The sequence below is a fragment of the Euprymna scolopes genome, chromosome 13 (assembly GCF_053919585.1).
Source record: "Euprymna scolopes isolate OS-2025 chromosome 13, ASM5391958v1, whole genome shotgun sequence".
NCBI classification, from domain to species: Eukaryota; Metazoa; Mollusca; class Cephalopoda; order Sepiida; family Sepiolidae; genus Euprymna; species Euprymna scolopes.
In genome coordinates, this window is record NC_136494.1 from 94,287,121 (window position 1) to 94,298,658 (window position 11,538).

At 37.7% G+C, this 11,538-nt stretch overlaps 1 protein-coding gene across 1 annotated transcript in view; it reads right to left on the reverse strand.

Moving 5' to 3' along the window:
• LOC145292089 (VPS35 endosomal protein-sorting factor-like) overlaps window positions 1–3,241 on the reverse strand; it is a 78,707-nt gene extending 75,466 nt beyond the window's left edge. Inside the window, exon 1 of the mRNA XM_080138165.1 lies at window positions 3,138–3,241. Within this exon, the coding sequence (XP_079994291.1) occupies window positions 3,138–3,154 (17 nt within the window). The 5' untranslated portion in view covers window positions 3,155–3,241. The remainder of the gene's footprint in view (window positions 1–3,137) is intronic.
• Window positions 3,242–11,538: the final 8,297 nt, after the last annotated feature.

Genomic DNA, 11,538 nt, shown 5'->3' on the forward strand with positions numbered 1-11,538 from the left:
AAAAAAAAAAAAAAAAAAAAAAATGATTGTGTTTCTTTAATTCAGTCACCTTTTCCTAAAGAGGATCACTTTTTTGTGTTGTTTATATGCTGTGGCGACCAACATCTGGAATTTTACTTTTCCACCTAAAACCGCAGAGCTGCTTATCCTATAAGTTAATATTACCCTTGCGTATATTTATTTATTAAAATATCAAATTACTATAGAAATATACTGTATATATGTTAAAATGTAAATAAGAATTTTATTTCAGGAGAAAAATCACAATTTAAGACAAGAAATCGATTGTGATTGCGCCAAACATTTGGGTGAATATTGGCAAGAAAATCTAACAATCGAATTGTTACTTTATTATATTTACGGAATAACAATAAAGGCTTTAGTTCACAAATGAATTTCAAAATTCTGACTTCTTAATTAACAATGTCTTAAACAATTTCAATACTTCTTTTCATTTTTCTTTTCCTTGTTTTAATCACAGCAACTAAAATGCATTCTATGCAAAATAAATAAGGTAGTGTAAACTTACTTGAATAACAAAAAAACAAAATAACTTTAATTCGATTTTGAAAAAATAAAAGAAAGTTTTTTTATAAAAAGCGAAAATTCAAAAATAAATAGAAAAATATTGTACAGGGTGGAATGATAAAATTGTCGCCCTGGAAAAGACAACATGATTCCAACATTTCTAACATGTTTGAAAGTGACACAATGTTCAACTAGCGAGATCAGAGATGTGCCACTGTACAACTCATGCTCACTACGGATCCAAGTTATGACAACAGGACCATTGCCAGCATCCTCCAAATGCATCGCTGGATTACCACGAATAATAAGGACATGCCCAGGGCGATGAAAGCAAAGTTTCCGACCACACTTATGGTCTTTGGTGTGGTTTCAAGTGAGGGCCACATCATACCACTTGATATTTTCGAAGTCGGCTTGAAAGTCAACATAAAAGTGTACCTGGATGTGCTGAAGAGTGTGGTGATCCCTGATTCAATCAGGTGGCTGCTGGCAGACCCTGGGTATGGCAGCAGGACTTGACGCTGGCCCACAAATCCAAAGAGAACTAGGCTTGGCTTCAGAAGGAATTCTACGACTTTACACCCTTCTCTCACTGTCACCCTTCCTTCCCTGACCTGAACACACTGGACAACTTTGTTTGGTTTGGTCATGTCGAGAATATCACCAATATGACCTCCCACAACAATAAAGTCATCCTGATAGCCGCCATCTGCAGAGTATTTATCAAGCTCCCGCTAGTGTTTGTGGAGAAGGGATGCTTCCAGTTCTGGACCTGTATCAAGGCGGTAATTGAGGCTGAAGACGGCTATATTGAATAGATGTCAGCTCTACTACATAACCAAATTACCTGAATTGATATTTTTCAATAAAAGTTTTAAAATAAAGTTGTAGTGTTGTTTTCTTTAGGGCAACAACTTTATTGTTCCACCCTGTAAAATCGGCAAATACTTAAATTGTAAAAAAAAAGTTTAAAATAAAAAAAATAAAATAAAAAACACTAATTTCCATTTTTTTTTTTTTTTTTCAATATTCAGAGCAGACGTTTTTTCTTTCAATTTCAAAAGGTTGCTCTTGACTGGTTAATAAGAGCATTAAAAAGTGCTGCCTGTCGCCATGTTTATAAATAAGAAGAGAACAAGGTTAAGGGCACATAACTCAAGTTAAGGGCAGATTTTTCTATGTTTTGATTGAAATAAAAAATAAAATTAAAAAAAAAAAATGTTTTCTTTGCTTTTTCAGTTACTCTTTAACAACAAAATGCTTCCTGCCCTCTCCATATTTATTTAACTCCCTCCTCGAGGGCAGAGTTAGAAATAAGGTTTGTTTTTACTATGGTAAAATTCAGTTCCTCCCAAAAAAGAATAAAACTAAAAGTTGCCTCAGTTTAGAAGGATTTCTCTTTAACAGAAGACACAAACAATTAACTGTAGTATCAGAACAGATATTACACATTGCTCGTGTGTTTCTCTAGCCTTTATTTTCTTTTCCTTTTTTTAACTACCGTGTCATCGCTTCAAGACTTGAAGGTCACTCAACAAAGGCAAGGGTTAATGTTAGGTGGATGGTAAGACTAACACTGAGGATTGCAGACGATGGTTGGACCAAGGCAAAATGTGATTAGCAAGACGACTCAACATGAATTTCACATTGGTCCAGAAAACGACTATACTGTAGTCAGCCGGGGCGCAGCCACACGCCATTGCGTTCAACAGAAGAACAGTTATTAGCAAGAAACTCTGCTCATGGAAGTTCCGTTTAGCTCTAGACACACAGAGAAAGGAATTCTATTTATATTGAGTTTTTGCTGTGTATGTTTTACGGAGGAGAAAAAAAATTTTGATTTGCTGAAATCCATTTCACTCTAAATAATATACGTGACTGAAATAAGAATTTACCTACAACCAATATATGTCTATTTAACTGAGAAAAAAACTATGTTTTTTTTGTTGTTTTTGTTAAAAGGAATCTGGTGCTTATGCACTTAGGTTACCGTGCTATTTTTTAAAAATCGTATTTACAAGTTTAAATTCAAGTTTTGCCATATCTTCTTTTTTTATTTAATAAATTGTTAGATGAAAGTACAGAATAGTTATAAACTCCCTTCCCTCCCTATGGTAAGAATGGCCATCTAAATAATAACATTATTTTAGCACGGTAACATAAGTGCATAAGTGCCAGAATCTTTATTCCTTGTCAACTGCATTTGGCCGTACGTGAATGTAAACACGCCCACTATACGGGAAAATCAAATGGTGAAATGCCTGTTCAGGGTTTCTATTAATTTCCAAAGACGAAAGAAATTTGGAAAAAGTAGGCAATCAAAACTGATAAAACGTCAAGATTGAAAATTAAACCATTACTACGAAATCCGAAAAACAAACACCTTTTTTTTCTTCTGCAAAACGAATAGAGTTGTCACGTGAAATAGTAGTAAACAATCATCATTACAACATGACACTTTACAAACCAAAGCTAAATATATTTTCATATCGGTTATATAATTAAAATATACATATATATTCAATGGCTAGCTTTTAATTACAGCTATCACATCATTATAAACATCTGAGCAGAAAACACACAATTTGTCAACTGGGAAAATAACTCACCACTCGTAAGTCGCCATTTTGTGGTCACGTGACAACCTTTTTATTTTTAAAGTCTTATTTTTAGCCGCATTTTACACTAATTTAATTTTTACAAAACGTTTAATGTTAGATAGTATTTAAATTTTTTTTTTTTATAAAGAAATTTTCTATTCAAAGGAAATTTTAAGATGAGTGTCAACTTTTTAAATTCAAGATCTTAAAAAAGTTTGCCTTTACAACGCAGTAAAGAAAGAATACCTAATTAGCACATTAATGAGCGTATCAATTGACCTAATGCCTCATATGATATGATAGTACCCCGCCCCTTCCTCAAATACGAGAATTAAACTCATATCCATTCATACGAGCCTCGCCAGATTTTTGGAGAAAAACTCCTTCCAGAAGTATCTCGTGACGACATAAAGTATTTCAAAGAAAATAACAGTTGGGAAATTAGTCCAAAACAATTTATTTTGGTTTACCTGTTTATTTGTAATATATTTGCGTTAAAAATATGTAATATTTAATAGAAGATATAATCATTTTAAGTTAAGTTTATGAATAGGCGGTCAAGGGTGTGTTCACGACAGTTTTTTTTTTTTTTGGTTATACTTTTGGGTGTTTTGTAAGGGGGGGGAAGATATTTTTGGGATGAGACGAGTTCAGAGAAATATTTTCAGTGAAAAGGTTTTCAGGGTTTATAATAAATGTGAGACAAACGAGAGACATTATCCTACAGTAAACAAAACAATGTGTTAAGAAGACATTTATCCACAAAAGAGATCATTTATATTTGTTTAAAGTGGACGGTTTACAGTGTGGGGTGCTTGGTCGACATTCACCGATGCCTTGTATCACGGTCGTGATGTGAGCATAGGTAAACGTTTCCCAATCCCCAACAAAAATATTATAGCCCCGACGCACGCGCGTCGAATCTACTCAAAACAAAATAATGGCTGTTGCAGACCAGGATATAAAATACCCTAACTCGCTACAAGAAAAAAATAATGAAACGAATTGAATGAAAGAAACAAAAAATGAAATGCTGGAATAAAATAAACATGTTGTTTATTTTCTGTTGAGAAATGAAAGTCTTCGGTGTACACGTGTTCATTCAGCCGTTGACGACTACGCGCATGGAAGGAAAGGGGGAATGCAATAGAGAAACGCGAAGTGGCAAGCCGGCCTGTAGAAAGAGAGGGTTAAGCTCAGTAGAGCGTTGCGCACATGTCTGTTTTGATGGACCAAGGCGAAGGGGAGATATAGTGACGTTAGAGCACACGGTCGGTTCGTCGACTAAGCAGCTCGAACGCTGGTCCGGACGAAAAAAGATGAAGTTGACAGGTTTTGTTGACTTTTATACTGGAGTTAGTCTTCTGACTGCGCATGTCTGGCTTTCACTTTAAAGGAAGTGACGTCACAGCTGGGGTGTGTGTATGCGCATGAATGTGTGTGTGTGTATGAGGTTGTGTATATGCGTGCGTGTGTGTGTGTGTGTGTGCGTGCATACGTGCATGCGTACATGTGGGTGTGTATATGTAAGGGAACCCATGTTCGAACAAGACTCCCCCTCCTGGGGAGAAAATATATATATATATATATATATATATATATATATATACAAGAGAAACGTATTTCGTTTTTGTTTTTTATGTATATTTTTTTTTTTTTTTTAAGTTATATATTGTTTGAAATGTTTTGGCCAATGAACTTTCCGACCAGTTTTTGTTGTTGTTTGTGGTGTGTTGTTTATTGTAATTTCTTTGTCCGTTTCTGATTGTGTATGTTCTTGTATTTGACTAGGAGAAATGTGTAATTGTTCGTCTATGAATGCAGGTTTAAGTCTGTCTATTGCAATAGTGTCTTTTTTTTCTCTTTTTAATATCGTAAAATACTTTTTACTCCTGTCGAGAACTAAATAAGGTCCGGAATAATTTGGACATAGTGGTTTTTTTACTGCGTCGTTCCTGATAAAAACGCATTTACATGTATAAATATCGCTCGGAATGAAAATGTTCGTGTCTGGCTTTTTGGTTGGAGTAAATTTTAATTGTGACATTTTGTGTTTTAAGTCCGTCACAAAAGTTGTCGTTGGGGAAATGTCTGTATTGTTTTCGCAGAATTGTCCTGGTAAAATTAGTGTTGATCCAAAAACTAATTCTGCAGGTGTGCTCTGCAAATCTTCCTTCACAGTGTTGCGAATTGCTAAGAGAATGAGTGGCAAATTGTCTGACCAGTCTGATTTGTTTTCGTTCATAGCCAAAGATGCTTTTAATTGTCTATGCAATCGTTCCACCATACCGTTTGCACAAGGGTGGTAGGCAGTAGTCTTAATGTGTTTTGTTCCCAACAAATGGTTGAATTCAGTGAAAAGAGTTGATTGGAACTGTGAGCCCCTGTCCATTGTGATTACGGAGGGCAATCCGAAAATCACTATCCAATCTTGTAAAATCGCTCTGGCTATTGTTGCGGCTGATGTGTCTTTCATTGGTATTGCTGTCGGCCATCTGCTGAATCTATCGACTATAGTAAGGATGTGTGTATGTCCTTTTGAAGTGGGCAAGGAACCAACTAAGTCAATATGCACATGAGTAAACTCAGCGTCTGGTACACTGAAAGTTTCTGAAGGTGATTTTGTGTGCCTGTGAATTTTGTTTTTTTGGCAAGGATTGCAAGTTTTGGTTCAACTACGGATGTCTGTATTCATAGTTGGCCAAACAAAACGTTCCGCTATTAATATCACAGTGGCTCCTTTTTCCTGGATGGGACAAATTGTGGAAGTGCTGGAAAACTTGTCGTCTGAGGCTGGGTGAAATATAAGGGCGAGGGTGTTTTTGTGAAATATCGCAATAGAAATTTGTTGTTCCGAATGGTATCGGCATTTCTTTCAGCTTCAGTGAAGTTTTATCCATTATAGCTGGGAGTGTGGTATCGGTTAATTGCTCTTGTACTATTAATTCCATACTTAGTGGAATGGAATTTACAGAAGCAATTGTTGCGCGAGATAAAGCGTCAGCTACAACGTTTTCTTGTTCTTTTACGTACCGTATAGCGGTAGAATTTTGGGCTATAAAGTCCAGGTGTCGAATTTCTCATGGACCATATTTGTCGACATATGTATCTAGAGCAAATGTTAGAGGTTTATGATCCGTATAAATGGAAAATTTTCTGCCCTCAATGAGATGTTTTAAAGTGCTTAATTGCAAGGTAAATTGCAAGTAACTCTCTCGAGAAAGTGCTATATTTAGTCTGCGCTTTGTTTAACTTGGCAGAGAAGAATAAAATAGGGGTCATTTTGTTGTCAGAAATTTGGTGAATGACAGCTCCTACTGCTATTTCTGATGCGTCCGTCATAAGCGTAAGCTCCGTTGTATCACTCTCTTGGATATAAGTGAGTTTGGTGAAGTTTGCCAAAGCAGTTTTTTCGATTGTTCGAAGGCCTGTAGTGCAGGTCCTTCCAAAACTAACTGTTGGTTTTTGGTTCGGTTTTTTAACAAGTCCGTTAAAGGTGCGAGTAACGTGGAACAGTTAGGCAAAAAACGTGGTAATAGTTAATTATGCCTACAAAACGGCGTACTTGTCTGACAGATGTTGGTAGAAGGAAATTCGAAATAGCACTTACTTTTTCAGGCAAAGGGGAGATTCCATCCTTGTCAATTAAATGACCGAGAAATTGAACTTCCTGGTGGCCCAAAACACATTTATCGGTGTTTAGTTTAAGACTGAAATGTGACAGTCTTTCAAAAGTTTGTTCCAGGTGTAGCCGGTGTTCTTCGAGGTTTCTGATGGCAATTAAAACGTCGTCCACATAAGTGAATATGAATGGCAGACCTCTGAAAACTTCGTCATTCATACGCTGGAAAGTTTGACAGGCGTTTCTCAACCCAAAAGGCATCCTTAGGAACTCGTAAAGGCCAAATGGTGTGGTCAGTGTGGTTTTATGAATGTCTTCTTCCGCGACTGGAATTTGAAAATATGCCTTAACGAGGTCCAGTTTGGAGAAAATTGTGGCGCCTTGGAGTCCATTGGGGAAGTCATGGATATGGGGAATAGGATATCTATCTGGAGCAGTTTTTGCGTTTAAGCGTCTAAAATCTCCGCACGGTCGCCATGTAGTGTTGTCAGCTTTCTGTACCATGTGCAGTGGTGATGACCAAGCACTTTCCGTATTATTCCCATGTTGAGTAGGTTTTGAAACTCGGATTTTGCCAATTTATATTTATCCGGTTTCAAGCGTCTGGGGGTTGAATAGACGGGTGGTCCTGTTGTCTTAATATAGTGCTTAGCGCTGTGTTTGATGGGGTCCGTGTTTTTAAACGTCTGGGAAAGTTGGGGAAATTTCTGGAGTAACCGGCGGACGTGTAAATCTTCGGGTAGGGCGGTGCTGATTCCAGTGGTTAAAAATTTTGAGGTAGTTCCTCTCACTGAAATCTTCGTTTTGTTGTCTGTCAATGTGTGATGAGTCATTTCGACAGACAGGTTGAAATGGGCTAAAAAGTCCGCCCCCAAAATTGAAGTGGTCACGCTGGCTATGGTGAAATTCCATAAAAAATTCCTCCGCATTCCAAGGTTCAAATTTAAAGTTTTTTTGCCAAAAGTGGGTATTTTTGTACCGTTGGCCGCTTGTAAGTTAAAAAATTGGGTCCCTGTTGGGTGGGCATGGGGTGTCGGTATGACACTGATTTCCGCTCCGGTGTCTATTAAAAAGTTATATCCGTGAATTTTGTCTCGGATATAAAATAGACAACCTTTTTTATGTGTTCCAGCTACAGTCGTTACTGGCTGGAAGGTTCGTTTCCCTGTGCGGGTTTTTTGAATGCGCAGGGTTTAGTGCATTTCTTCGCATCGACGCCGAATCTCCTGTGATAGAAACACACATCTTGTCTATGTCGTGACGTGGATCGGTTCCTGCTTAAACTTCTTCACCTGTAATTTCGCCGCATGTCGTCATGGTTTCTGTGAGAATGTTGACACGTTTGAAGTGCGTTGGCTAGCTGCTTCGAAAGCTTCTCAACGGCAGACTTTAATTCTGCTAATTCCTCATCTCGGTTTTGATCAGGTTGCCGTTGGTGGGCGTATACTTGTCAGCCCCGGGAACTTTTGTGTATTCTGTCGGCTATGTCGGCGAGCTTTTCTGTTGCCGTCTCCTTCGACATCGGAGCGAGGATTTGTTTGGTAGTTGGAGGTAATTTACCCAATCATAGACTCTTCATAATGCTGTCCGACATTTTGTTGTCTCCCAGCAAGGCTTTCATGTGGCGAAGTAGTTGAGAAGGCATACGGTTTCCTAATTCAGTTTGTGTGAACAAGTTACGAAGCATGGCTTTGTTAGAAACACCGGTTCGTTGCAGGATTGCTTGCATCAACGTGTTGTACGGTCTTTCTTCTGGTACATTTTTCAGGAAATCCATGACTTCCTCTACCACCTCCAATGGCAGTTTTTCCACTAGATAACAGTAACGTGCTCGTTGTGATGTTACCCGTTTAGTGTCAAATATGTCTTGTAGTAGGATGAACCATATATTTTGTATTTGTCGAGTTGAAGGGTGGAATATTTAATGCCATGGTTTCTTTGTAGGAATCCATCTGTTGAAGTTCCATTTTGTTTTGTGTTGAAATTTTTATATTTCAATTTCTTGTGCACGGTTTGAAAATGTTCCTCCTCGTGGTCGACAAGTTTTTTTGTTTGTTAGAGAAAAATTATTTTTCGTGCGTGCCGTGAATTTGTGTGGGAGAGTTTAGTTTACCGCGTGTTTCATTCAAACTCATTCATTTCATTTTTAAAATAAAGGGGTCACCATTTCATGTTGCGGACCAGGATATGAAATATCCTAACTCGCTACAAGAAAAAATAATGAAACGAATTGAATGAAGGAAACAAAAAAACTCAAATGCTGGAATAAAATAAACATGTCGTTTATTTTCTGTTGAGAAATGAAAGTCTTCGGTGTACACGTGTTCATTCAGCCGTTGACGACTACGCGCATGGAAGGAAAGGGGGAATGCAATAGAGAAACGCGAAGTGGCAAGCCGGCCTGTAGAAAGAGAGGGTTAAGCTCAGTAGAGCGTTGCGCACATGTCTGTTTTGATGGACCAAGGCAAAGGGAAGATAGAGTGACATTAGAGCACACGGTCGGTTCGTCGACTAAGCAGCTTGAACGCTGGTCCGGACGAAAAAAGGGAAGTTGACAGGTTTTGTTGACTTTTATACTGGAGTTAGTCTTCTGACTGCGCATGTCTGGCTTTCACTTTAAAGGAAGTGACGTCACAGCTGGGGTGTGTGTATGCGCATGAATGTGTGTGTGTGTATGAGGCTGTGTATATGCGTGCGTGTGTGCATGCGTACGTGCATGCGTACATGTGGGTGTGTATATGTAAGGGAAAACATGTTCGAACATGGCGCGCTGCCTTAACAGTAAAACCCAGTTGCGCACGCGTGGATGTATAAACATTGTTTCAGCTGCGCATACATTCTCTTTTCCTACCCACGCAAATTCGGTGGTTCTTAAACGAAATTTCAGTTATTCGTGCGGACGTCAATTAAAACATCTTACGTCATAAGAATGTTATTCTTTTCATCCAATCGGATTACAAGGAAAACAAATTTAAAGAAATGTTTTTTTTTCTGAAAGCCTCCCTGGAGCCGGTCGGACAAGGATAAAAAGGGCATTTTTCGCCTACACCAGGTCGACCTTTGAGCACTATGGCGTAAACATCAACATCAACATCAACATCGACCCGTCCGCGTTTGGACATTAAACACGCGCGCTCCATGACAATTAATTCCTTCACGTGGATACAGACTTGCAACCCTAATGGACTTCTCATTTTTTCCCTTTTCTATCTCTCCGCTAAGTAAGCGGTGGACTTTTAATTCTTCATAAAAAGACTGGTTATTTCTAACCAAGAACTCTTACTTGTCCCCTTTAGAACATTCAATTCAGTCACAGGACTTTTTTTTTTATTATTTCAATACATAAAAAAAAAATTCAATTAATTCAGTCGTCGCAGATCTTTTTATACCTCAGTTGAGGAACTGTCTTTTTTTTATTACATGGAAAAACATTGAATTATCTCCGTCACAGAAAGAGACTTTCGACCAAGAAGAAACTTTCGTATCTTCTCTTTTCTTTTACAATCTTTTATAAAAAATAAATTTTGTATTTAATTTATCCATTCGATTCAGTCATCTTTGCTTGATTGTTTCAACTCCTGATTTATCACTATGATTCTTATCACTATTACTATCACCTATTATTATCATCACTGATTTTATTATTATACTTTTTGAGTTTGCGACATTAACGCTCGGCGCCCGCAACAAAAATATGAAAATAAAAGGTTGTCAGAAATGGCATTAAGACAAAGGCGAATTTTAAAAGTTCAATATAATTTTTATTTAATATAAGAAAGACGAATGATGTTATTGTGTTGATGTATTTTTATTTGTGCGTGTGCTGGTTTAGCACGAGAGTCATGAAAGTGATAAAGCTAAAATGTTCAGGAAAGGAGTATTTTGGCAATAAAGTTAATGTTTGTAACTTCTTGTATGGTCGCTCGGACTCTCTCTATATATTTGTATTTAGTCTGATAGGTTTTGAATTAAATGTGTAAAGCAAAGTAAAGAGAGAGAGAGAAATCTTGCTCTGACTGAGGCAAAATGAAATCGATGGGTAAATGTTAATTCTTGCTGCTTTGGTACTTCCATGTGGAGAATTTAGGTGCGTGCACGCATTTATAGCTAGTAGCCGTCGGTACAAATGAAGCCAATTAAAAGAAAGAAAGGGCAAAGACTTCAGCGTGTTGTCGTGCTGTCATGAGTGTGTGTGAGTTGTATCGTCGAGGACAGTTCTTTAGCATGACAAAGAATGTTCGTTTGGGTATGGCATGTGGGAGAAGCTTGTTTTGTACTCCCGTTAGGCCTGAGGGCCAAAGCTTCCCCCGGCGATGTTTGCCGTTGGGCAGACCAGCTAGAAAAAGGGTTAATGGTTTCAGGTTTTGCCTTTTATATACTCTGTCACGTGATAGAGAGCTGGCTTGTGATTGGACAAGCTAGGAGGAAATGAATTTCAAATCTCGAAGTTGTGAGATGTAGCTCTTCTTGTTAGTAGTGGCTGTCAGCAGTTACAAGTTTTTATGATGGCGAAAATTGTGTGTGTATAAACACGGATGTACGCGGAACCAAAATGTTGCTTGTACAATCATTTAATATTTGTAGTGAGTTGCTACAACAGCAATAGGAAAACATAGAATGTTCTTGGCTATTTTAGGGTTCTTGTAAAAACAAGGGGGTTCATTAGCTGAGACATTAGAAGAAATCTAGATTGATTAATTAAGAGCCGTGAGCTTCAGAGGTCAGAAAAATCATATTCAAAACTTCTCTGCTCAATTAAATATATCATATATATTATAATTCATTGAA